At 54.0% G+C, this 25824-nt stretch overlaps 1 protein-coding gene across 8 annotated transcripts in view; it reads left to right on the top strand.

The window, feature by feature from the left end:
* The first annotated feature begins 757 nt into the window (after positions 1–757).
* CADM1 (cell adhesion molecule 1) overlaps positions 758–25824 on the top strand; it is a 135911-nt gene continuing 110844 nt past the window's right edge. For all 8 annotated transcript variants that reach the window (XM_053996998.1, XM_053996997.1, XM_053996995.1 and 5 more), the window contains exon 1: positions 758–891. In XM_053996998.1, coding sequence (XP_053852973.1) covers positions 783–891 — 109 coding nt within the window. In that variant the 5' untranslated portion in view covers positions 758–782. The remainder of the gene's footprint in view (positions 892–25824) is intronic.

Here is a 25824-nt window from a genome sequence, read left to right as displayed (position 1 = left end):
CCCCGGTGACCCCGGCCGCTCCGTTTGCCGTGTGTTACGGTACAGCTGAGCACTCAGGGGAACGGCAGGGGGCAGTTCCGGGGCTTTACTTGTTAATTTGCTCCGTTGAAATCCGTCGCGTGGGTGAGAAATCCGCAGAAGAGGTGGGTTGGTTGCCGGGCTGCGGTTACCGAGCCCCGCTCGCCGCCGCCGGGGGGCTCGTGGGCTCCGGCCTCTCCGCTCCCCCGGAGCCGCCAAGGCTCAACACCGCCTCCAGCGGCGCGGGGCCCGCTCCGGCGGGGAGCGGCACGGGGCGCGGGGCCGGGGGACACGATCCCGCCGGGAGGATGCGCGGGGGCAGGGAGGGGGGCACAGACACTGGGGGGAACCGCACGCTGCCGGGCGCGGGGATGCTCAGGGGGACACTCCCGGCACGGAGAGCGCTGGCGGGGGGCGCACCGCGGGAGGAAGGATGCTGGGGTGGTACCCCGGAGAGGAGGATGCTCCGTGGGGTGGGAGGGGGGACACGCCACCCTGCAAAAGCCGGGAACGGGGTGAAACCCGCGGGCCGGGCGCGGGCGGCGGTGCGGGGCGCGGGCGGCGGCGCGGGGCGCGGGCGGCGGTGCGGGGGCACGGCGCGGCCGTGGCGCTGCCCGGGGGTCGGGCCGGCCGCGCTCGGTCCCGCCCGCGGCCCCCGCGCGGCGCGGGGCGGTGCGCGGGGCGTGCCGCCGTGTCGCCGCCCCGTGACGCGCCATCTCCCGCGGGCGGCGCGCGGCGGCGGCAGAGCGAGGCAGGTGCCGGCGATGGCGGGTCGCGCCCAGCCCAGCGGCCCCGCGGGCAGCGGCGGCGGCGCCCCGGGGCTCCTCCCGCTCCTCCTGCTGCTCCTCTCCGCCGCCGCCATCATCCCCCGAGGTAGGAAAGGACGCGGCCCCCGCGCACGGCGGGCACCGCACGGACGGGCGGTACCGGGGCGGGGGGGGGGGGGGGTTCGCGCTCGGGGGTCGCGGCGGCGCTCGCGTGCTCCCGGTTGCGGCGGGTCCGGGGCGAGCCCGCCCGCTCTCCTTCGCCCCGGGCCGTGCCCGAAGCGCTCGGTGGTCCCGGGGAAGCGCCCCCGGCGGCGGGAGCGGCGGGAGCGGCGGGAGCGGCGGGCGGGCTCACCCGCGCGTGGCGGCGCGGCGCGGGCAGCCGCTGCCGGTTTCCATGGAAGCGGCTTCTCCCGCTGCCCGGGGGGTCATCAGCGGCCCCGCAATTAAAAACTAATTGCTTTGCGCGCCCCCTCTATCTCCCCCCCCTCTCCGCCCCCCCTCCCCGGTGTTTGCGGCGGCGCGGGGATGCTGCACCCCTGCGGGAGCGGGGAACCTGTTGGAATCTGAGTGGAACTTGCGCGACGCTTCGCTCTCCCTCTTCCTCTCTCTCTCTCTCTCTCTCTCTCCCCCTCTTCCTCGCTTCCCGCCCCTCTCTCTCCTTCCTCTCCTCTCTCCGCCGGTGCCCCCTGCCGCAGCCGCGCCCCCCGCCCAGCCGGGCGCGCTCGGGGCGACCGCCCGGCTCGGGCGCTGCGGCTGGAACGGGCGCTAATTAAATGTGGCTAACGAGGCTCCCCGAGCGGGGCCGGTTGGGTCCTCTCCGCGGCACCCTCGGGGTGCGGTGTCCCCGGTGCGTTGGGCGAGCCCCCCACCCCGCCTGGCATCGCGCCCCGCCGAGCCCGGGAGCCGCAGCAGCGACCTGCGCTCGTGTCCGATGGCTTCGGTTCGAACATCCCCCGTTAACGCCGTTCACGTTTCCAGTATGTCCGTGGGGCGGCACGGGGCCGCACGGCCGTAGGAGCGGGCGCTGTGTCCGGGATGTTTGGGAAGAACAAGAGGCCATTGAACGATCTGTTGAATCCCGCTCGTAGGAAAGGGGGGACGAAGGGGCCGCCAGCCCGGCGAACAAAGAGCTTTATTCACAGCCTGTGTACATGTCCATGCCTTCCCCGCTCTTCCCGGGCGGCCTTTTTGGTGGGATGGTGGTGGGGGGGAGAGCGCCGGGGTCGTTTTCAGCTTGTTCTCCCTGCGAACGGGGCCGGGGCCGGTGCCCTCCCGCCGCCTCCGACGAGGGCTGCGCTTCCCGGCTGCGCTCGGTTGCGCTGGGCAGCCCCGAAGGGCGACTCTGCCCCGATCCCGGCGCTCCGCAGCCCCGAGCCCATTCCGGGGAGCCGGAGCGAAGGAAAGGAGCCACCGCGGCGGCTCTTGGAGCTGCGAGCCGGGGAAACGCTCCGCTCCGGCTCCCCCGCGCCCGGGGTTCCTGCGGTCGCTGTGTTGCAGCTCCTCAGATGTCTCGTCACAAGGTGCTGTTTGTGTGCTCGCTGCTTTTCGCTGCCTGGTGAGTCTCCCGCCGGTGTGACCCGGGGACTCTGGTACTGAGAGACGCCCAGATTGGAAATATGAACCCGGCTCTAGGACGGCCGTGTTCATCCTTTGTTTTGCTGCCTTGCTCACCTCAAATTCTCTAAGAGCAGTTTTTAACTGGAGGCCGGAGTGATGCCCCGGCAGGCTCAGCCTTTTCACCGCTGCCCGGCCAACGGGTGGAACTGTGATTTGGGATCGCAGAGCTGCTGAAGGGAAACAAAAGCAGGGCTGGGTGCTGGCTCGCAGTGGCTGTGCCTGACCCATGCACCGGGGTGAGAAGCGCCGCGCGGCGTGAGCTGAGGTTGTGGTAAGACAGATATTCTGTGGTTGCGGTGCTGTGTTGTGAATCTCAGGATAAAATCCCAGACTGTCTGCATTTAGGTAAAATTTCCTTACAGTTCAGGACCTTTCTTTCCTTTTTTCCCCCCATTCTCCCCCTTTTCCAAGCTAACAGCGTTAGCTTCGGTGTTCTGCGAAGAGGGAATTAGTGCGAGGCGGCAGCGCCGAGCGCAGAGTGCTGTCGTCGTGTCTCCCGCACGGTTGCCACCCGCGGCACAGCGGTGCCAGCGCTGTGTCACCGCCGTGGTGGCACCCCGTGATGCGAGTGAGGCTGAGGGTTCTGCTGCCTCCTTTCACCCAGGCGATTGGAACAGCAAAAGGCAGCAGCGAGACTTGGTTTGGGATGAGCCTGTGCGATGGGGTGGATCCGTGTGTTTCTGTGGTTCCTCTCCAGCCGCACTCGATGCTTTGCGGTTCGTGGAGCTCCTGATGCCCCTGTGCAGCAAGGCGAGGGCTGAGGAGCGCTCTCGGCTCACTCTGAGGCGCTTGGGCAGCGCTGGGCTGGAACTCGGAGTCTGTCAGCGCTGGCACTCGGCACTTCAGGGAGAACAACTTCCCAGCAGAAGCCTCAGGAGGCGTTTGGAGACGGCGGTGGCGTGGAGCCGCGACCTGGCCGTGGCACGGAGCTGCGAGGGGCTGGTTGTGGCTGCAGCCTCCGTGCCTGCCGACACCACAGCGGCCCGGGAGAAGCCCCCCACGAAGGCAGCGAGCGCTCCCAGCGCGGCTGCGCTAAGCCAGGCTCCTTTGTAAACACAGAGTGAGTTTCCAAGGAGCCTTTGTATGCAAGCGAGGCGAGTCTGCTCGTCCCTGGCCTTCAGCAACACGCGCTGCGTTCTGCATGCGACGCAAACACCGGCGGGGAAGGGGCTGGGGAATAAAGTGATCCATCTGGGTTGCAGCTTGGGCTCATTTGTCTTGCATGTAGGCAGTTGAGCCCAGGTTTATAAGCACGACAATCTGGTTTGAAACCGCTGCCAAGGAGGCTCCTGAGGATGGGAAGGCGAGGAGATCGCTCTGCTCCGTGCGTGCTCTGCTCTGAGGAGGGGCGGCTGCCAGCACCTTCTGCAGGATGGACATGCCCGGGGTGGACGCTGTTGGATGGACGCCGCTGGGATGGGCGCTGCCGGCGTCCCCTTGGCGCGGGTGGCCGCTGTTGGTGCGCAGAGGCGGCGGCGGTGACAGGAGGCCGGAGAAGAGCCGCGCTCCCCGGGGACCCCCGGCCGTACCAGCGGCCGTTCTGCTGATGCTGCGCTGCCGTCGCCTTTGTTTGCCTTGCGCTGTCTTTCCTGGTGTGTAAATAAAGAAGGCTTTGTAATCAAACAGCGCTGGCTCCGTCAGCCGGGCGCTTGGCGAGCCTTCCCCCGGCCCTGCCAGGACCGGTGGGGCCGTGTCTGTGCCATCGTGTCTGTGCCATCGGTGAGCTCTCTGCCCTATTGCTGGGTGGAAAATGGGTCAGCTCCTTAACCCTGCGTCTGCCTGAGGCCACCCGGAGTAAAGCCTGTGTTCCAGCCTGGATACACCCTCTGTTTGAATGGACCATCCAAGCACTCCTCAGAACACATTTGCTCATAAAAAGCAAACCCTGAATGTAGGCAGAGTTTTCTGGATGTTTCTCTTGAATGGGTGTTTTTCTAGGGATTATTGTCAGATTTTGTATAGGGGTTTTGACAACCTGTTCCTCTTCTGGGTTTTGGTGGTACTTCTGTCAGGAAAGCAGGGGCTCGCTCCTGTATCCAAACATTTCTGTTCCTGTCTGCGGCTCCAGATCTGAGCAGGCTCCAGGAGAGGAGTGTGAGGCTGCAGCCTTCCCTGGAGCTGAGCCAGGAAGTGAATACTTGACACAGTGGTTTGAGAGCACAAGCAAAGCTGGACACACAGCCAGTGTCTACTGAGAAACTGGATGCTACACGCTAAAAAAAATAAGTTGTGCTTGTTCCTCCGGGGGACGTTGTGAGGTGCAAACCCACCGGCGCTAAATAAAGGGACACTGTGGAAACCTGCCATGAAGGAGAGACCCTAGGTGGAATGTTGTAATTAGGAGTGGTATGTACTTGTTTAAGTTCCATAAATCAGTCTCCTTCCCGGGATGTAATTGCACGCTGCAGAGAGCAGCTGCTGCTGCGGTTCCTGGGGAGCTCCACCACAAATGCTTTGAAGGTCGCCCAGCGTGGGCTCAGGCGCTGCAGGGCAGCGTGCTGGGGAGAAGGGTGGGTTTGGAAGTGTGGCAGGCGAGCTGGAAGGGACATGCCACGAGGCTTCGTTCGCTCTCAGCTCGGGGAATTGGAAGGCAGCGAGCTGTCGGCCGGCGCGCGGTGCCTGCCCTGCCCCGCCGAGATCAGCCGGCGTTTGTGGTTCAGCCACGAGCTGCATTTACTTATTCCACTTTTTAATTTGCCAGGGCAGGGTGAGCCCCAGCCGCGATACTGTGGCTGCAGGCGACTCCTCTGATGGCCCTGCCCATGTGTGACCACCACCCGCCTGCTGTCAGCCTTTTTTGCTGTGGAATCAGTTTTTCTTCTTCCCGGTGCCCTTGCTACCTGTTGAACCTCTAGGCTTTCCTGCTGTGTTGCACATCAGGCTCTCACATCTTTGCAGGGTGTTGAGTTGGGTGTTGGGGAGCCCCGCTAACCACTGTACACTGCTGGATGAGGCTCTGAAAACCTGAGCTTTTTCACCCATTCCAAATTCCAGCAAGGAATACAGATCCCCAAGGAGGTTTCTTGGAGCTGTTGCTGAGCCCTCACCACATGCTCACCCGCAGAATGTGGCTGGTGGCTGCTTGCATTCAAAACACTTGGCTGGGTTGTACCAGGGACATTTGCTGTCCTCCACTCCTGGCTATTTTAGACCAACAATGTCCCTTTGTAGGGTTGGGCTGGTTATTTTTACCCTGTGGTGTGGTTTTAGTTTACTGTGTTCTTCTGTGGTTTAAACACTTGAGCATTGCAAAGACTTTGCCCGTACCAAATTCTCAAGGTGAATCAGTAGAATATTTGATACCCCATTAAGTTCCAGTCTGAGGGATCAAAGAGATACTTAGGCACATCTCTTTGCTCAGAGATATAAAACTTTTGTGGGCTGTAGCTTAACTGGAAAATGTCTTTAGTTTTGCTTTTTTAGGTATTTTTTTGTCCCTGGAAGTGCTGGCAGCTCCTTGGTGTTGTTGGTTTGCTGACAGTCTCACACGCAGGTGCTGGCAGCTCTGTGGTGGGGTTGCTTTGGTCCTGCCCTGTTTGTGGGTCCTGCCCAAATGACACAGCCCAGGTCCCCCCTCCCCTCTTAGTGGCAGTTCCCACCAGGTGCCAGCATTGGAGGGGGAATAGTCTCTTTACAGTAAACGACTGCCAGTATGTTTTAAAGCCCAGGTGTGCATTTGGCAGGGGGAGAAAGTTGTGTTGGAAACTCTCCTCCTCTGCCAATCCCAGCTGTGAAGTTTGCCCTCAGCAGTTACACTCCTGGCTTGAGCCTTTCCTAGGAAATGTCCCATTTTCTGGAGCCCTTGGCTGAGCAGTGGCAGCTCAGTGGGGGATGGAGATCTCTCCCTGCAGATCAGGGAGATGCCAGTGAGCCATCAGAGCCGAGGCTGCCTACAGGGTCATGTTGCCTCTTAAGGTTGTGCTCAGACTGGAGGAGTTTGGTGTATAAACCCCTGGGTTCAGGTTACGTCTGGAATAAACTGCTCTGATCTCGTGGTGTCCTCTTTTAGCAGTTAGTGAGCGCCTGTATCTGATTTGTGATCTCCTCCAAGGTCTGCTTCCAGAATGGAAATGTCATTGCATTCCCCACGTCAGCAGGGTCTCGAGTCAGTGGCTCTGGACCTCTGCAGTGGGGCCTTTCCTTCACAGAGATGCACTTGGGTGCTGATCCCAAATGTGATGACTCTTGGACCTGAAAGACCTCAACATTTGGTGCAGAAACAGACCTTTTTGTTAGAGCAGTAATGCTGATTATAGAAATGAATTTTTCATGGGCAGCATGAGACCATACTGGGGCTTGGCAAGCTCCAGCAAGGCCGGTCTGGGAGTGCTGGTACTGTGGGTGGGGGCCCGGGGGGTCCTGGGACCACTGGCCTGCGTGACACCTCGTCTGTGAGGTGGTGCACCCCAGACCCCTGCTCCTGTCCAGCTCTTGCAGTGAATATCCCCTCTCCAAAGTGTGACAGGAAGAAAGAAATATGAAGCAGCAAAGTGACATTCCCTCCCTCCCCTTCTCCCCCCGTGCAGCAATAGAAATACGAGTCTGAGTCTGCAGCGTCAAAAGAGAGATCAGAGTAATCGGATCAAGCATGAGGAACTGCTTGTTGCTGCTTCCCTGTTTTTAAATGAGGCTGCCTGGCAGCTTCCCTGGCAGAGCACTTTCAACATTACTCGTGTTCAGCTTTGGAGCTGGGGTTGCAGCAAAGTCGGGCTCTGTGAGAGCTGGGCTGGAAAGGGAACTTTCTGCGTAGCCTCTGGGCTAACACACAGAAATAAAGGCTCCCTGTGCCCCCACGGCCCTGGTTTTGTAGCTGAGCAGAGGCACATCTGTCCCTAATTCTGCAGAGAGAGCGCTCTCACTTCATGCATTTATCACAGTGATGCTGCTCTGGGATGTGCTCCGTGATGCCAATACATCCCCGACCTTGGAAAAGCAGGGTGACTTTCTCCAAAGCCATTTCTGCCTGGCTGCCCTGGTGTGGCACGGGACAACTCCGGGCAGCAGCTGCCCTTTGTCTACGGAGAGGTGCTGAAATGGTCCAGCTGGGTGAAACCAGTGGGGAGAGCTGCTGGCTCAGCTGCAAAGGCTTCTCTTCATGCAGTGCCTCTGTGCTGGCTGGGTGCAAGTGGGCATCCATCCATCCATCCATCCATCCATCCATCCATCCATCCATCCATCCATCCATCCACCCACCCACCCACCCCAGTCCTTAATGCTGGCACTGCTCCAGAGCATCGGGAGGGTCACCTGTATTGCTCCATGGAGTTTGGTTGTGAGGCTGTTCCACTAATCCTAAATGCTTTCATAGTAACGAGAACCTGAAATATCCACATGTAGAGAGCTATTGCTGTAGCTTTGTTTTGCATTCTCACTCTAAGCTATTTTGCTTGGAAACATGGTTGGATCTCTTTGTCTGTGCTCCCATTGCCTCTTTGACGTCTTCATTCGCGTTGGCTAATGCAGACATGATGTTAGAAGCTTGGTGGAAGCAGGGAGGCTCCCAAGGGTTACCCCTCCTGCTTTTGCCACTCTGTATGGCATTAGGTGCTGCTTTCAGCTGTGTGAGGACAGGCCTTGCCATGCACTGCCAGGCTCTTAAGCAGGACGCTGGTTTGGGTGTCAGCAGCTCTTGAAAAGCCTTCGTGCCGAGATCCCCGCCTGCCGTGCTGGGGAAGGCTCTGGGTGCCGGGGTGACGTGCTCGGTGCCCAGATCCCCAGCGATGCCGTCTCCCGTTATCGCTTCCTGGTGACAGCCTGCCTGGGCTCCCTGGCGCTGGGGAAGCTGGCTGACAACCATCAAACCCTGAACGCTTGTCATCATCGGCCGTCAGCTTTGTCAAGCGCAGCTGCTGGGGACGGCTGGTTTGTTAGGACTCCTCGGAGCCAGCCAGCTTTCCCAGGGTGGGCTCAGCAGGAGCGAACAAAGCCAAACCCCTGCTTGCCTTGGGAAGAGTTGTCTTGGTGTTGGCTTGACAGCAGCTCAGGGTCTGCAGGCAGATTCGTTCCTTTGCCGCCCTCGCTGGTTGCCGCGCTGTGCAGTCTGGAGAAGCAGCGTGCTTCTCCACGCTCCACATCCCCAGGTTTGGGGAAGTCCAGGAGGATTCCTGTCCTGGAGGGTGAGAGGCAGAGCAGATCCCTGTCTGGAGCAGAGCAGTCAGGCACTGTGACACCCCTGTCTCGGGTAGGTGCTTGCGGTGACTCGTGCTGGGATGAAGCAGAACCTGTGTAACCTGCTCCTGCTTCTTGCCCATAGTCACTGCTGGAGGGTGGATGCAGGGAAGGTTTCTGTCGGTGCATAAAATGTGAGTGTGATTTCTCCTTTGGCACTTTTCTCTTCTGCACTTCATTTACTGTGATTTTACAGACTGCTTGGAATGAAGGCTCGCATCATTCAGAGTCTGTGTCTGCAGGGTCACGACACACAGTGGCTTTTCTTGCCCTGTCACAGTTAACGACCAGTTTTCCTCAGCTCCTGGTCTGTGGGTGGCTCCAGAGGAGACGTTACTCATCCCTGAGTAGGCAGAACCACCGAAAGCGAATCCCACGCTGAGGTTGCTGAGCTCTGTCCACACAAACAGCTTTTCCTTCGATTTAAAGGTCTTACACCCTTAATCGTTCCCTAGAATCTTTAACAGAAGGTACAGGTTTAATCAACTCCCTGAATCCATAACTGCCAGGTATTGCTTCCTCAGCACGAGGAGCAGAGTCGTGCCTCTCCCTGGGAAGGGTGAAGATTAAAGTAGGATAGACGGGAGATTAACAGTGTTCCCTTCAGACATCGCCAGGGAAAGGGGGAGACGCTCCGAGACGAGGAATAAAGGAAATACTTGGAGGCAAATCACTTACTGCTCTGTAGGAATCCGTGGAGCCTTGTAAACACAGGCTTTATAGCAAACCCAGAGCTGTGGCTCTTAAATCACTCTGGGAGAATTTTGGATGCACAGTTACAGGATGACTCGCTCCTCCAGGCTCTCATTAGCAAATTGGATCCAGAATTTTCATGTCAACACAACATGATGTGTGCAGAATGCAGCTCAGGATTGGGATACTCTGTTTTGTGTTGAGGTCGGGTGGGTCTATTGATCTCACTCCTGTTTTGGAAGGGGGAGGTTTAGCAAGAGTCCCATTAAATGGGATTTCAGTGTTTCCTCCAGAATAACTCATTTTAAGTTCCTACAGGAATAAATATCTTATGGACAACCTATTGTATTCACAAGCCACTGCTCCTTCCTCTCCTTCCCCTCATGCACTGCACCCCTCTAAATCTGACTTCTTTGGACAAGGCAGGATAAGGAAATTAAAATAGTTCTCCATGGTAGATGGGGTCTGTGGGGGTGTAAAAATCCTGTCTGAAGGTAGGGAGTGGCTGAAATGATCCTGCAGGAAACAAACGAGGATTAATAAGCTATTTTCAGCCTGGTCATTTGCTTCTTCCCAGGGAGAGCCCAGTGGAGTGACCAGTGGGTGTCCTGAGGGAGGAGGGGGTTTTGTGCTGGAATTAATGTGGGTGTTGGTGGGTGTGCATGGACAAGGAGGATATTGGAAGAAAGTGGTGGGATCCTCCTCCTCCTTCTGGATTTCACCGCCCAAAGAGCGAATCTTGCTGAAAACTGTCCCTGAATCCTCTGGGAAACCTTTGGAAATGCAGCTCCTCGTTGCTTTTTGTAAAATGTCTTTGTAGCAGTTGAGGATGCTGGCGTCCATTAAAGACACAATCCAAAGCCATGCGAGAGTTTTAATAACTTGGTATTTTTGTTGTGCCAAAAAATCCAATTACATACGGAATCACTTTTCCTTTATAAAGGTCTGGGAAAGTGTTTGCCTAAACTGCTGTAGAAGCGGCATTTCAGTGAACCAGCTGAAAAGTCATTTTTGTCAGTTTAATGGGTGTAATAAAATGGTCTGTCTTGGGGGGGTAAGGGAGGGGGACAGAAAAGCCTCTCTGAAATTGGGATCTTTTAGTTTTAAATTGGTTCCTAGGATTTGTAAGGCTTTCAAAGTCAGATGGAGAGGGAAGAGCTCTGGGTAGCTGTTGAAGCAGCTTGTCCCTGCTTTTCTGAGAAATATACAGATCCCACAGATGAAGTATTTACGACATGGACGGGAAATGCACACGTACGTACAGAAAATGCACAAAGCCAAGCACAAGAAGGTGTGGATGGCTGGGGGCTCGTGGCTGTAGCAGCCCCTGGGGGCTCTGCCGTGGTGTCCTCAGTGCTGTCAGTGATCCTGGAGTGCCATCGGTGCTTGTTTCCCACCCAACGTGGTTCTGTTTGTCTGGGCTCCTTTTGGAGTGGCTTTTTTCAGCCTTCATTTGTCCAGATTATCAGCATGCAGAGGAGAGCTGCCTGGTATTTACATGATTTAGTTGTAAATATGGTTAAGTGTTGATAGATATTGTTGTCATAAGTGCTTACAGCTCCTGGACTGATTACTGAATTTCTTATGTGGAAATCTGTACAAGCTCGGCGTGCGAGCAGCTTCCCAAGGGAAGCGCGAGGAAGGAGCTTGTGGTTTCCGTGTGGAAATCAAAGCCCAGATGTGGCTGGAGTGGGTGAATTTATGGGGGAAGTACTGTCGGGTTTGGTTGGCAACAACTGGGGCTCCGAGGCTGTGATGAAGGGAAAAGAAAAGGCTCTTGTTCCCTGTTTTTGAGGGCACAGATGCTGTTCTGTGGAACAACTATTTGGGGCTGATGTGCACAGGGAACATCTGTAGGGTTATACACCAGGGCTCCGGCTGAGGGATGCTCATCGCTGCCACTGGGCTGACGGAACAAATGTGTTATTTGCTGGTAGTTTTATTTTTAATTGACTAATAGGCTCTGCTTGAGCTGCCCTTGTTTAACAGTCTTATTTCCAGAATGTTTTACATCGCTACTCAGAAAGCTGAATTTGCAAACGAGTGTTTCTGGGAAACGTCTCTCTGAACGCAAAAAGCCTGGATTTGGCAGAATCCTCTCCGGGGGGTGAGGATTGTGGAGGGCTCTGCGATCTTGATCATGGTCCTGAAAGCTTGTGGATCCTTTGCGTTTGCCCACAGAAACGGAGATTTGTGGGGGTGATTTGGAGTTCTGAGGTTGGAACGGTTATTAGGATAAAACACGGGAGGAGAGGCCAGCTGTGTTGTGTGTGGAGGGGATTTGTGGGTGTGATGTTCAGCTCAGTGCTGCATTTAGGGCAGAGATAAAAGCCTCTCCCCACCCCGATGTGCTTCTGTGTGTAATGCCAGCACTGAAATCGGGCTGTGGGAAGAGAAGCGGGGAGCTGCACCCCAAACCCGCTGCACCGGCGCCTCTCGCAGCGCCCTGCGTGTGCAGCGAGAGGCAGCGCGTCCGTGCCCACCCTCCCTGCATGTGTTTCTTGCTTTGGAGCTGCTTTCTCGGGAGCACAGGCAAGTTGGAAGGAGCCTCTGTTCCCTCCGAGGCAAAACCTGTCCCTTTGGAGGGAGCTGGAGCGGCGTGTCTGGATCCGCAGCGAGCTCTGGCAGTCGGTTTGCCTGTCAGCCCCTTGATTCAGGACTGACTTGCCTTGAGGGGGGAAAATCCCCCAAAACCCTTCACTTGTGGGATCAGGAGGGAAGGGAGAAGAGGAGCCCCAAGTACTTAGTATGGGCAGTGCGAGCTTTGCGGAGTCACACATCCAGATGGATTACATGAGGAACTTGACATCTTGTTTAAAAACAAATCATTCATTATGTAGCAGTGAATAATCAAGCATTACAGTTTCATCTCTGGAGGTTCCTTTTTTGGTTGGAATTTTGATAGTTCAGTAATTAAAAGCTGTAAGCTATTACACTGTCTACATGTTGATCAATTGGTAATTAAAAAGTTGATGATAGATATGGTATTTCATGGGACTGGTTGGTTACGGTCAGATTTCCTTCGTGTGTTTTGAAAATTGTCGTTTAACTTAACACTTAAACGTTTTTCAATATTCATGGGCTGTTTTACTTGATTTTTATAAATGCCTTTTAATGATCACAATTTGCATATGGTAATTTAGAATCAGAGAATCGTTTAGGTTAGAAAAGCCCTGTAAGATCATCGAGTCCAACCATTAACCCAGCACTGCCAAGGCCACCACTAAATCATGGCCCCAAGTGCCACATCCACACGGCTTTTAAATCCCTCCAGGGGTGGTGACCCCCCTCTAGGCAGCCTGTGCCAGGGCTGGACAACCCTTTAAGGGAAGGAATTTTGCCAATATCCAACCTAAACCTCCCCTGGTGCAGGATCTGCTGAGCCCCTCATGGCTGAGGCGCTTGGAGGTGAGCTTGATAACACAATCAGGGATAAAGCAGTCCAAAATGAAGGAAAACTGGGTTGGTAATGGCCTCTGTGATGGAAGATTCATTGCTTCAGGAGTCTAATCTGAGACCAAAATGAAGCCCAAACCTGACAGTCTTCAGAGCATAATGCAAGATTTACTGCTCTGCCACGCTCAAGAGATTAAAAATAAAAACAGCCATCCTCCAAACCACCCTTCCTGTGCCTGCAAAACTTAGGGAAAACCAAGGGGTTTTGCTTCTTTTGAGTAAAAAAAACCCAAAATAACCCCAGACAGAAATGGTTTTGCCCTGTGTTTGCCAAGGCACGCAGAGTCCTCTTCCTAACGCGTGTGGCCCCGCGTGGAGCTGGAGGGGGGGATGATTTGGGGGTGGCTCTGGCAGTGAGGAGTGTGATGGTGTGCTGGGGAGGGATCCCTGCCCTGCTGAGGCCATGCACTGCCCTGGCAGTGGATGATCCTGCCTGGAAGCTGCTGCCAGGGCGTTTGCTGGGCTGGGAATCCTGGAGTGGCCCCTGGCTGGGCTGGTGCTGGTGTGGGGCTGGCACCGTGCCCTGCCTGAGCTGCAGCCCTGGCACTGCTCGCCCAGCTTGGCGTGCACAGGGAGAGCTGGAGGTCCCTGCCAGCCTGATCCAGTGGAAAACACCTTCCCATTGAGCCTGCCAGTCCTGAAGAAGCCCGGAGTGGCGGGGGAGCTCATCCCCAACTGCACACCTGAGGTGCCTGGTTCGGGTCCTGCCTCCTTCGTGGTGATGCAGCCTTGGCACTGGACTGGTCCAAGGAGCCAGAAAGAGAAAGCCCCAAACAAACACTGGATCCTTCCAAAGGGTGAACTCCTTCCCAGCCCTCACCCCTGATCCATGGGATGTCCTTCTGAGCTCCAAGACAGAGGGATCTGCATCCTCCTGGTGGTATCAATGCCTGTAGTGGCTTCACCTGCTCGCTGGGGACAGGACAGTGTTGGAGTGACCAGTTCTGCTGGAGATGAAGAAAGAATAGCAGAGCAACACATGTGTCCTGGAAAGCCCTTGGTTTAAAACCCACTTTGTCCTGAGACACTTGTTGCTTTGTGACAGCTGGTTCCAGTAATTTGTTTTTATAGGGCAGTTTGTAGTAAATGAATGACACGTTGAATATTTTAGCGAGATTTTAGATTATCTAAAGAATGTTTTCCGGTTTACTAATTGGTAGATAATGCTGAATACATTGATGCTGACATGAGCAAATGGATGTGAAATGATTTTGAAGCGAGCCTCATTAGAAGATGCTCTAATTCAGTCAACAGGAGATGTCAACTCGTGGCCGCGCCGCTCGGACCCAACTGCGCAGCGCTGGCTTTGCCGGGTCTGCGCTAATTACAGGAGACGTGGGGCTCCTGGTGAGGCTCCTTGGTGAGGCACTAATTACAGGAGACGTGGGGCTCCTGGTGAGGCTCCTCACAGCCCCGATGACAGGTTCTGTGAGCTGCCCTGTTAGGAGGCAGTGAGTGAGTAATCAGTGATCTCAAAGAGCTCCTTTTGGCCTCTGTGCCATCCTCAACCAGGCGAGGGTTGACTTTTTGGATCAGACTGAAAAATACCAAAGAGAAGTAAACCGAGGGTGGCTGGGGGTGACTGAAGGTGTGCTCAGGTGGGCAGGGTGCCCAGGTGAGGTTCTGGAGGCAGGCACTGGGTTCAGAAGGTTTCCTAAAGGCCTGATTCTCGTCGTGATAACGCAGAATAGGCTGCCATGTCCAGGGTGTTCCTTGGTGATCAGATCCTCAGGGTGGCTCCTGATGAGCAGTGACAGTCCAAAAGCACCTTGCTTTAACCCCAGAGAGAAGGTGGGTTTTGTTGGCTCCTCAGGTAATAAATCCCTGCAGTGTCTGATGCTCCAGGTCCCATTTATTGTACAGAGCAGGAGATTTTTCACTCCCACAGATTAGGATCTGCCTTTTTTTTGGGTCTTCCATCAATAAAATTAACTTTTCCCTTTCTCTGTGCATCTATGAAGGATGTTGCTTTGCTCTCTTGCAGGCAGTGTCTGAAGTTTTGAATTCATAAAGCTGGATTTGCTCAAATCTCTTGTTATCATTCCCTGGAGACAAAGGTGGGGGCAGTTGATGCCTGTGCAGCTGCAGCCCACTGTTAACCCTTTGTCCTTCAGGCTTTGTTTTGTGTGAGAGATGATGGGGAAGGTTCTACCAAATGTGATCATTTTCTATGGGAAAAGTCCCCTATCTCATGTATGTGGGAATGCTCAGGAGTGAAGGGATTTCTGTAATGGATTTCCTAATTGATTTCTGTAATTTCTGTGATTGATTCTCAAAATGCAGCCAAGTACAGTGGGCAGCAAGGCTGGGGGAGTCCTAAGAATGTTTGGCAGAATACCCAAACCATCCAACCCAACCAACCAAAACATACTTCTTACTTGTCTGAGTAGAAATGGAGCAGTTTGGGGTTAACTTTTCTGGGAGTGAGTCCTCAATTTCCCGAGGCTGATCTCTGCAGACACATGGAGGATAAAAGCTGCTGCGGGAAGAAAATGAGGGAGCAGAGTCCTTTACCAAAGCTGCTTTCCAGGCAAAGGATGATCAGGAAAAGCTCTTCAGAGGCGGGGGGAAAACCTCAAAAACCCCCAGGCAATCAAGTTTCAGCTTTCCCCTGTCACCACAGGCTTGCCAGGGGCATTCAGATGGTAGCTGGTGCCTTGCTGAATTTTCACTAATGTCTAAAATTAATCAAAATGACTGTTATCCATTTAGTGCATAATCCCTTCTGTAGGCTGTGTGTAGGCATAATCAAGGGATGCCAAATGTATTACATTACCTGGGATATTTGGGGATATTTTTATTCTACTCAAAGTAATCTGCAAGATCTGATACGAAGAGACACAAAAGGTTAGTTGAAAGCAGACAAGAACTGAATCATTGACTTGAGGAGGAACTGCATTGTGCAAGCTGTAATGCTCCTTCTTATTCATTACTGCAATTATAATTATGGAACCCAAAGTATTTAATTGGCCTCCCAGACTCTTCACACTGAATAGATTGCATTGTTACCATTTAAAAAAAATACCCTCTTATGCATTGCAAATACACGTGCGTGTTGCTCTCTGGCTCTCAAGAGGTTTCTTTGTTTATGTGATGAGCGATTAACTGAATTAGGGATCTTTGCTGTGTGGTGTCAAACGAAAATCCAGCGGAAGAAGAATTCTTCCCGGATGTCAGGTGATATTAGAAGCTCTAAAACCAAGACTTCATGCACTAAAACCACCAAAAACGCAGTGTAATCAGGGCTGTTAGGAGCTCTCAGAAATAAGAAGTTCTGGAGGGTGGAGTCAGCACGTGGGGCTGAATTCCCCGCTCTGGTCTCATGGCAGTGGCGTGTGGGGTTGTGCCCGCTGGTCCACGATGATCCTGCTCTGCTTCAGCCAGGAAGAGCTGGCTCAGATTGGCTTGTTTTATATGACTTTGTGTCTTGTGTGTGGAACAAACAGACACGTTTAATTACCAAGCAGTAATTCCATCCGCAGGGCTCTCGTGAGCCTCCAAACGCAGGCAAAGCCTGTTTGTTCTCCATGAACAGCAGAAAGGTGCGGAAAGGTTTGTTTTTCCGCCCTCATTCCGCCATCCCTCGTGCCTCTCAGGCACCATTTACTGTCCTTTCCTGATCTTTTAATGCTCTCACAAATGGAAGGACAGTGAGTTTGGGTATGCCCAGCTCGTCAGTCCCCATCCAAAGAGCTCTTTAATGGAGCGTTCCGCCGGAATTGCCGCTTCTCCTGGCTGGCTGATCCTCGCGGAGGGGCGGTGGGGGACGGGGCTGCAATCGTCACACACAAAGATGCTGTGTGTAACACTTGGCAGAAGGACCTGAAATTGGATTACAAGCTCCTATTCCAGCAAGTAAACGTCCACGGTGTTTTTTATAGCTTATCTCTATTCATCTCTGTTTGCAGGCTCTGCTTGCCAAGCGTTAATGTAAACACTCTATTTTGAGACGTCGGTCCATTTGCCTTCTGGAAATCCTTCTTTTATAAGGTGGTAGTAAAGTCTGTGCATAAAACCAAAATAGCTCTGTGGTCATAACTGCACTGATGCCGCGTGGCTGGCGGTGCTCACCACCTTACCTGGGGTCCTGGGCCTTGCAGATGGGAGCAGGAGCAGCCAGGGCAGGGAGATCTAGCTCTGTGTGTGTGTAGATATATGTGTATATATACATATATATGATTTTCTCTCTCCCCAGTGAGGCTGGAGATCTCTGATAGTTGAATTTGAAAGAATTAAATTGACTTTCAACTTATTGGACTAGCTTCCACTACTCTCCTAGAACAAATTTCCTAGACTTGGTGCTCGGTGCAAAATGGATGATGGTTCGAACTCTTCAGGGGATTTAGGGAAATGGTTTTATTGTATTGTTGGTTTGGCCAAAAAAAGTCATAATGGAAACATCACCTGAAAGAGATTAAAAAGAGAAAATGAACCAATCTTGTGTGTCCAGCCAAGCAGTTGCGTATTCTGGTGGTGTAATATGTTGCACAATATTTTGGAAGAAACTGTAAATTCTGGGAAACATGGCCTGGAAAATGTGCGAAGAATCCCGGCATTCTGTGAATGTGCAATCTGTGCAGTTCTCCGAGGGAACTGGGTGTCAAGTACTTAAGAATATTTACTGGTTCAGAGGCTTCTCGTGTTTATTTTGGGCTGCTTTGTGATTGGAAAAAAGCATGAGGATTGAGATACTTCCTTGCCTCCTTTGAGAGGACAGACAGAAGTGAATGAGGAGATGAAGGCGGAACTTCCCAGCAGAGAGCTGTTTGTAGGGGAATGAAACGAAAATGTGCCTTCACAGCGTCAGGAAACCTGTAAATAAAACCTGTTTTTCTTCCTCTCTGTTTGCTCCAGTTTCCTGAAAACTTGTTTACATGTTAAAGGGTGTTAAACTGTCTTCCTTTGTGGCAGGTCTTAGGTAGAGCTGGGCTGAAGCAGTGGGAATGAAAGGCTCCCATCACTGCTCTGGGTAACTGGACAGGCCCTGTGACAGTCTCTGGGAATCGATTTGACAGGAAAAAGAAAAGATTCTTTTTACTTTCTGGCGTTGCCATGAGGTCAGGGAGGGAAGGCAGGCACGGGAGAAGCTTCCTACACGCGTGTGGGGTAGGGGGACAGCCACTGAACTGGGCACCTTTCTGCTGCCCTCTGCTTGGCAGCGCTTCCTGCGGTGGGGATTGAGGTTGTTATGTTGGTGTAACGGAGGTGTCTGGAGGAGCTTGTTCTGGTTTGAAAATTTTGCCCCACTGACCACAGGAAAAGAGGGCTGAGAGGAAGGACATCCCTGGAAGTGCTCAAGACCCAGAACTGGACAGGCCTTGGAGCAGTCTGGTCTAGTGGAAGGGCAGGGAGTTTGGAGCAGGATGGTCTTTAAGGTCCCTTTGAACCCAAGCCATTCCTGATTCTGTGTCACAGTAAAACCATGAAATGACATTAAATCTGAGACCCAACTGTGTTGCCTTCTGAGAAGACTCATGGTCAGGCAGGAGCCTGTGACCGAAAGACGTTCAGGTGGTGTTAGGAGGGGAAAGCAAAGCAGCTCAGTCGCTGTTCAATGAACACGTTTTACTGGTCTGTAAGGCTTTGATGTTACGCTGGACTCGTGGCTGAGGTGCTGTTTCTGCAGCACCCTTGGCTCTCAGCCACCAGGGACCTTGGCATCAGGTGTGCTCTGCGTGATCCCTGAGCGATGTGTGCGATCAGCCTCCCTGGTGACAAATGGCAACTGTTGCTTAATTTTTATCCCCAATTATGTAGCTCCAGGACCCATTTTTCAGGTGGAATGCTGGAGCCATTAAGAAGAAATAAGTAAACTCTGCTGTATTCCATCATTTTTGGCAGGTACCCAGTGGTCTGTAGCCTTAATGTATGTGCATTTCTATGCAGGTATTTTTCATAAGGCTTGTGCCTGGGACTGCTTGAAGCTCCACTTGCTGGCTTCACTCAGGGCAGGAGCGAGTGCTGAGTGAATCCCCAGCCTTGGGTTGCTGTAGTATCAAACTGGGTGAGGAGCCCTGGGTGTCCTTACCCCTCTGCCGTGGGACAGAATTCCTGTGTGACCACGTGGGATTTCCCAGCTGTTGGCTTCGTCTCCAGCGGGAAGCGAGGCGGTGACTCGTGCATGATTTGACATTTGCAGAGGTCGTCTGAGGGAAGCTGGGTTACCTTGGGAGAGCTGACAGAGGCTGTGCTTGGCCTCGGCTGCGCTTCGGGAGAACACGGAAGGTTTTGGTGAGGGAGAGCCCCCGTGGCTTTGCTGGGAATCTGTCCCTGTGCTTTAAATGTGCTTCCTTATGACCTTCCTAAGCAGAGGGAGCAGCTTCCAAAGTTTCCCTGGCTCTGTAGCAGATGGATAGGTGAATATTCACATAAAACCACCTGAACCTGAGGGATGCTGCTGGGATGTGTGTCTTTCCTTGCTGCTTTTGATGTAACAAAGATGCACAACTTCCCCTAGAGGAAACAGAGGAGATTAGGATGTGCTTTGTTTTCCAAGGAGATTTTGTGGCAAATTTGTCCAATTTGACCTCTCAAAAGATGGCAGAAGAAGTTTATCCCAACACTTGTATGGTTAATGTCAGCTATAAACGTCAGCTATAACGTCAGCTCGTTTTCAGCACTGGGCAGCAGAGGATCCAAACGTGGTCACGGAGGGTGGCTGAAAGAGATTATCTTTATTTCTGAGATAGGATCAGAACTATTAGATAATTTCTAATTTAGTTTTGAAAGTCCTCCATTTGCAGGGGATCCGGTGACATTCCTGGCAGCTTTTGCATGTGCTTATCTGTCCTGGCACCTTTGTGTGGCTGAGTTTTGCAGCTATTATGTTTGAACCTTCCTTGCTGGAGAGGTGTGTGCTGTGGAATTGCTCAGTGGGATTTCAGCAGGTGTGTGCAGATTGCTGGGGCCAGGCCAGAGCTCACCAGCTCTGGAGCAGCTCCCCAGCTCCAGCCTGAGCCCGGAGAGGAACAGAATTCAGCAAGCCCGTTCAAGATAATGTGATTTGCTGCAAAAGTCTGTATTTTTAGGATGTTTACTACAGAGGTCTGAAATTACGTGGGCAATTTGTTGCCCTTGACAAGAGAAAATGTATCTCCGGTGAAATTTCATACTAAAAGCAATCTTTTAATGGACCTTTTCCTCCCGAGCTCGGGGCTGTGATGGCAGTGCCTTGCTGTAAATCCCCGTGCTCCGCTGCCGGAGACAGCCGGGCTCAGGGTGGACATTTCTGCTCCCTGGGGGAGCGGTTCCGGCTCTGAAACCCAGCTCGGGTCTTTATTTTCTGTGGGCACAGCCCGTGGTCAGTGGAAAAGAGCCCTCCTGGCGCCAGGCTGGGGCTCCTGCAGCGTCCTGAGCCTTACACTCCTGCTCTGGGTCGGTACCGCCAGGCTCAGGGAGGGTCTGAGGATCCTTTACTGCCCAAACCAGGCTCAGGGAGGCTCTGAGGATCCTTTACTGCCCAAACAGGACCCAGGGAGGTTCTGAGGATCCTTTACTGCCCAAACCAGGCTCAGGGAGGCTCTGAGGATCCTCTGCTGCCCAAACCAGACCCAGAGAAGCTGTGAGGATCCTCTGCTGCCCAAACAGGACCCAGGGAGGTTCTGAGGATCCTTTACTGCCCAAACCAGACCCAGGGAGGCTCTGTGGATGTTCTGCTGCCCAAACCAGACCCAGGGGGGCTCTGTGGATCCTTTACTGCCCAAACCAGACCCAGGGAGGCTCTGTGGATCCTTTACTGCCCAAACCAGACCAGGGGGGCTCTGTGGATGCTCTGCTGCCCGAGTACCAGGGTGTGCAGTGGCCTGGGGCTCTGCTGGGGATGTGAGCTGTGCAGCCCAGCGTGCCCAGCACACCTGGACCGTGCCTCCCCTGCCCCCTCGGGCCCCTCTGTCCCGCTGGAGGCTCCCAGTGGATCCCCAGCCGCTCTGTCCTGGGCCAGCTGTCAGAGCACAGAAATGTGCTCTCACATCCCAGGGACTTGCTGGGACGGCTCCTGTGCTCAGACACATTTGCTTGGCAATCCAAGGAATTAATGCTGGGTTTTGTAGACCCACCTGTTCGGGGGGAGGTTTTTAATTACCTTTTTGGTGGCTGGCCAGCGGGATAATGCCTGTACATGTTCCTTCTCCTCTGTTTGGTTCCCCCAGCTTGAACACAAAGCGAGCATTAAATTGCCTTTTCAGAAGTGTGGCAGCCTTTGGAAGGGGCGCCTGCTTTCCCCTATCTGAGTTGTATCTCGCACCCTGGGCTGCCAGGAAGTTGAATTTCAAGGGAAAACGCTCAGCAAAGGCCCCAGGAGCAGCTGGCAGCCGGGATGCTGCAGCATGCTCAGCCAGCTCCCCGCTGGAGGGAGGCTTGGGGACGGAAGGAAGGAAGGAAGGAAGGAACACTGGTACCTGCTGGCACGTTTGGACACATCCTGAGTGGAAACTGGCAAGTGTGGAGTCCTGAGGTGTGTTTATTCTGCTGTGGGCCAGCAGCAGTGCCCTGTCGGGGCCCGTGAGCCGTGGTGCCCAAGGCTTTGCAGACTCCAGTGGCAGCAGCAGGGACGGGCTCCAGGAGCTGAACTCTGCTGGGAGATTTTCCCGTGCTTTTACCCCAGGTGCCCTTTTGTTTCCTCCTCAGTTGACTTTCTGGTGTCCACTGGCTTTTGTAAGCTGTCCTTTGCCCCTGGAGCTGGCAGCAGCAGCAGTTCCATGTGTGGCTCCCTGTGCTGGCCCTTGTAGCTGCACTGCAGGGAGAGGGATGTGATGTGCAGGGGGCTCTGGGCACCCAGCCCGGGGGAGCTGTGCAGGAATCAGCGGGGCTGGGCATCGCTTGGGCTCTCAGCTGCTTTACTTGCCAGCTCTGCAGCCCCTCCTGAGTGCGTGCCCTCAGAGCAGACCTGTCCTGTCTGCAAAAACTGAAGGTGAGTGGCTGTGACAAAAGGGACAAACTCCACTGCAGCCCTCATTTTTCTCCCCAGCTGCTTTTGCAGTTGCTCTGGGTGCTCGTGGCCGGGGCTGGTGGCAAACCCTCCATCAAGGACGTGTTGGGGCTGCTGGCTGGCTCCAGAGGGAAGCCAGCACGAGTTTGCTGAAGTGCATCTGCATGTCTCTTCCACATGCATGGGCTCCCCTCTCCTGACTCCTTCCTGCTGGAGCCAAGCACCAAAAAGCACTTGGGTGTTCTGGCAGGGATTTCAGCCTTGCTGATGGGATGGTTTCCTTAGTTATGGGGGTGTCCCTGACGTGGGGGGCTCTGAGGGGAGTCGGGCAGGTGTGGCAGCACACCTGGTGAGCTGGAGCAGGGCTGGGGCAGCCGCTGCCAGCACAGCCAGATTTCCTTGATGCAGAGAGAGGATAACTCTGACCTTCCTCTGAGGGCTGTTAAGGATTACTGTTTGCACAGGGCTTTGAGTATGTCAAGCTTTATGTAAATAGCAGTTATGACTCTTTTATTCATTCCCTCCCCCAAGTCAATAACCTGTGCTGCGTGTGGCGGGCGCTCGCTGCGGCCGGGGAAGGCAGCGAGGCTGGTGCTGGGCTGGGGCAGCACCGTGTCCCCTCCCGGGGCCACTCTGACCCCAGCCACATCTGCAGCCCCTTCCCAGGGCCCTGCTGGGAGCCCAGCTAGGCAGAGGTGCTGGCTTGCAGCCCTGCTGCTGCCCTGCCCAGGTGTGTGACTCAATCCTGTCCCTGGGAATGCAGCAGGGGACATTTCCATCAGCCCCTCGGGGCATGCCACCTCCTTACAGCCAAGAATTCTTTTGGGGCTTCACAGAAATTATGATGACCCTCCAAAATGCCAGCTCCAGGTCTAAATGTCCTTCCATTTTGTGCTGCACAGTGTTCTTGTGCAGAAGAAGATCTACACTCATCCGTGTCGTTTTGCACTCTGTGTTCCATGAATTTATGACTTGGTTTGCTCTTGATGTGAGATGTTTAAAGAGGAGGATTAGTCTCTAGGGTTTAGCTCCTCTGCCCTTGTGTTTGTAATCAGGCAAAAACACCATTAGAAGAGGTCTCTGGAAAAGGTTTGGGGTGTGAGACTGACAAAGGTGTTTTACTGCTGAGTTCAGGAGCTCATTTCCAAAACTTAGTGTGTGCCTAAAACCATGGAGGGTGGGAATTGGCTCTTTGCCAGTGAGTTACTTAAGTTTAAGAGATCTTTGCATTCAAATTACTTATCTGGAGTGCTGGCAGGCTAATAAATTCCAGGGAACTGTTCTAAATATTGTCAATCTCCAACGTAATCCTATTAAAATAATTGAGTATTTCCAGGGTAAAGAATCCCCTCATCCTCTGTCCCCAGCACACAGGAGAAAACATGAAAGGCAGCCTGGAGTGTCCTCTGCACATCCTGGATCCGACACAGCTGAGATTCCTGGCTGTGGAGCTGTGAGATTCCCAGCAGCCAGGACTTGGAGAGGCACAGCACTTGTACCAAAGCCATCTGCCTTCCAATTTTGTGCCTTTTTCGTGGATGTCAGTGGGTTTTGTCCTCGCTCCCTGTTTGATTTGGCCTGGTGCACCTTGATTTCAGTGGGAGGCTGTTGTTATCCTCTGGGACTTGTTCTTGGAATGCAGGGAATGCCAAACCTGCCTGGGTGTCCTGCGGCATTCGCAGTGTGCTCAGGCAGAGGGGAAGCTGCTGAGCCCCTGTGTGTCTGATCCTCTCAGCAGTTTCAGTCTGGAATAGGTGCTGGCAGTGCCCTGCCTGTGCTCTGTCCCCAGTGAAGAGCCGGGTCAGATCTCTGGATCCTGTTGTTTCAGCTGAGCTGGGACAATGAACCCTCCTGGAGCAGCCCCCAGGACATCAAACACAGCCCCTGTTGCTTTTTCAGAGAAGACAGTTTCTCCAGTTTGCCTTTTGATAATCTTCAAATGGAGGCCTGACCTGAATTTACAACACGGAGGAAGAAAACGAGAGGAAAAATATCTCCCGACAGCTTTTAAGGTGTCTTTGACAGCAGTAAACTAAAGAAAATAAGCACAAGTTCTTCCCTTCCCCTTTGCTTTTGTAGGTCACTTCAGGGGAAATCTGAGCAAATCAGAGAACTTCAAAAACAACCTCCAGCCCAATCGCTTCCACCAGCACCCAAACCCCCCCGCCACACAGCCCACAGCCTCACATTCTCCTTGGCAGCCTCGTGTGAAAACCATCCTGGAATAACTCGCCACAAAGAGGACATGAAGTTCCTTTGGTTTGGCAAAGTAAACAGGTCTATTTTTGTTTGCGGGAGGTTTTGCAGTGCAGCGCCCTGGCAAAGCTGGCCTGCATCTTTTCCTTGCCTGGATTTACCCTTGGGCCCAGCAGGTTTGAAGGATGAGGTGGCTTGGGAAGAGAGGGTGCAGGGGCTGCGTTGGTGGCTGCTGTCACCTCGTGACCCTGAGGTGCCACATGGCACACGTGCCACAAACACATGGTTTGTGTCTCTGTAGAGATGGCATCATTCCTGCTCTGTCCCCCGCGTGCTCCACGTCACCCCTTGTGCTCCCCTGGTTTCTGCCGTGCTGCTCTGGCTGAGGCAGAGCAGAAATGATGCCATAACTCAGCTGGGCCTGCCCTTGGAGTGATTTATGGTTTGGGTGCCTGGTGCTGGCTGCAGAGCCGGATCGATGCGAGCTCTGGCTGAGCTGGGCTGGGAGGTGCTGCTCACCTGGGCAGAGCCTGGGGGGGCTCCTGGCACTGCTCCCGTGTGTGTCAGGGCTGTGGGGAGGGATGAGCCATTATTGCTGAAATATCATCTCCCTGGGCTCTCAGGGATGAGGAAAAGGCTCTTTGCTGCAGTAAGGGCGTCGGGATAACGCCCCAGCGCTCTCACAGCGGGATGTGGCTCCATAGATTTTCTCCTCGCTGTTTTTAAAAACAACCCAGCAGATACAGCTGATAAATGGTGCTTTGAAGCTGCTTTCAGGTGTCCAGTGATTTTGGCTGGAATAGTTTATGTGCTTGAATCATGAGTTGAGTTCAGTGTGCTCAGGCCAGCGACAGCGGGGCTGCTCTGGGCACTGTCCCGGGGGATGGAGTTGGTCAGAGGACGGAGGGGTCTCTGTGCAGGGAATTTGTGGAGCAGGAGTTGCTCAGAGGATGGAGGGGTCTCTGTGCAGGGAATTTGTGGAGCAGGAGTTGGTCAGAGGACGGAGGGGTCTGTGTGCAGGGAGTTTGTGGAGCAGGTGTTGGTCAGAGGACGGAGGGGTCTGTGTGCAGGGAGTTTGTGGAGCAGGAGTTGCTCAGAGGATGGAGGGGTCTGTGTGCAGGGAATTTGTGGAGAAGGAATTGCTCAGAGGATGGAGGGGTCTGTGTGCAGGGAATTTGTGGAGCAGGAGTTGGTCAGAGGATGGAGGGCTCTGTGTGCAGGGAATTTGTGGAGAAGGAATTGCTCAGAGGATGGAGGGGTCTCTGTGCAGGGAATTTGTGGAGCAGGAGTTGGTCAGAGGACGGAGGGGTCTGTGTGCAGGGAGTTTGTGGAGCAGGAGTTGGTCAGAGGACGGAGGGGTCTGTGTGCAGGGAATTTGTGGAGAAGGAATTGCTCAGAGGATGGAGGGGTCTCTGTGCAGGGAGTTTGTGGAGCAGGAGTTGGTCAGAGGATGGAGGGGTCTGTGTGCAGGGAGTTTGTGGAGCAGGTTTTGCTTTGCCATGGCTTTCAGGGAGCTGCAGCGTGCTGGAGGCAGCCCCAGGGCTCTGTCCCTCCGCCGTGCGTGGAGCCCCGTGCGTGCGGTGCCTTGGCAGGAAGGGTTTGCCTTCTCCTTTGGAACAGCACAAATCCAAGGCTTTCTCTCAAAGCCACTCTAAGTAGGGCTGAAGAACCACTCAGCCCTACTAAAGTGTGGTGTGGGTGCCATACCTCAGCGTTTTCCTCTCGTTTGCTCAGCTTCCCACATCTTTTGCCCTTACAAAGCAAGATGGAGTTTATTGTCTAATCACCGAAGCTGCCGAGTCAGGACTTGTGTCCAGGGTGATCGTTGTCAGTGCCAAGAAACAGAATTGAGCAAAATTAAACCTGGACCTGATTAGTGACCTACTTACAGCATGGAGAAGGTGCTGGGATTCTGGCTGAAGCGAATTCAAATTCCCTATTTCATTGTATTTCCTTGATTAATAATAAGTGAGTGAAATATCA

Source organism: Vidua macroura, chromosome 22, assembly GCF_024509145.1.
Source record: "Vidua macroura isolate BioBank_ID:100142 chromosome 22, ASM2450914v1, whole genome shotgun sequence".
Lineage (NCBI taxonomy): Eukaryota > Metazoa > Chordata > Aves > Passeriformes > Viduidae > Vidua > Vidua macroura.
This window is presented reverse-complemented; position numbering and strand designations above follow the sequence as displayed.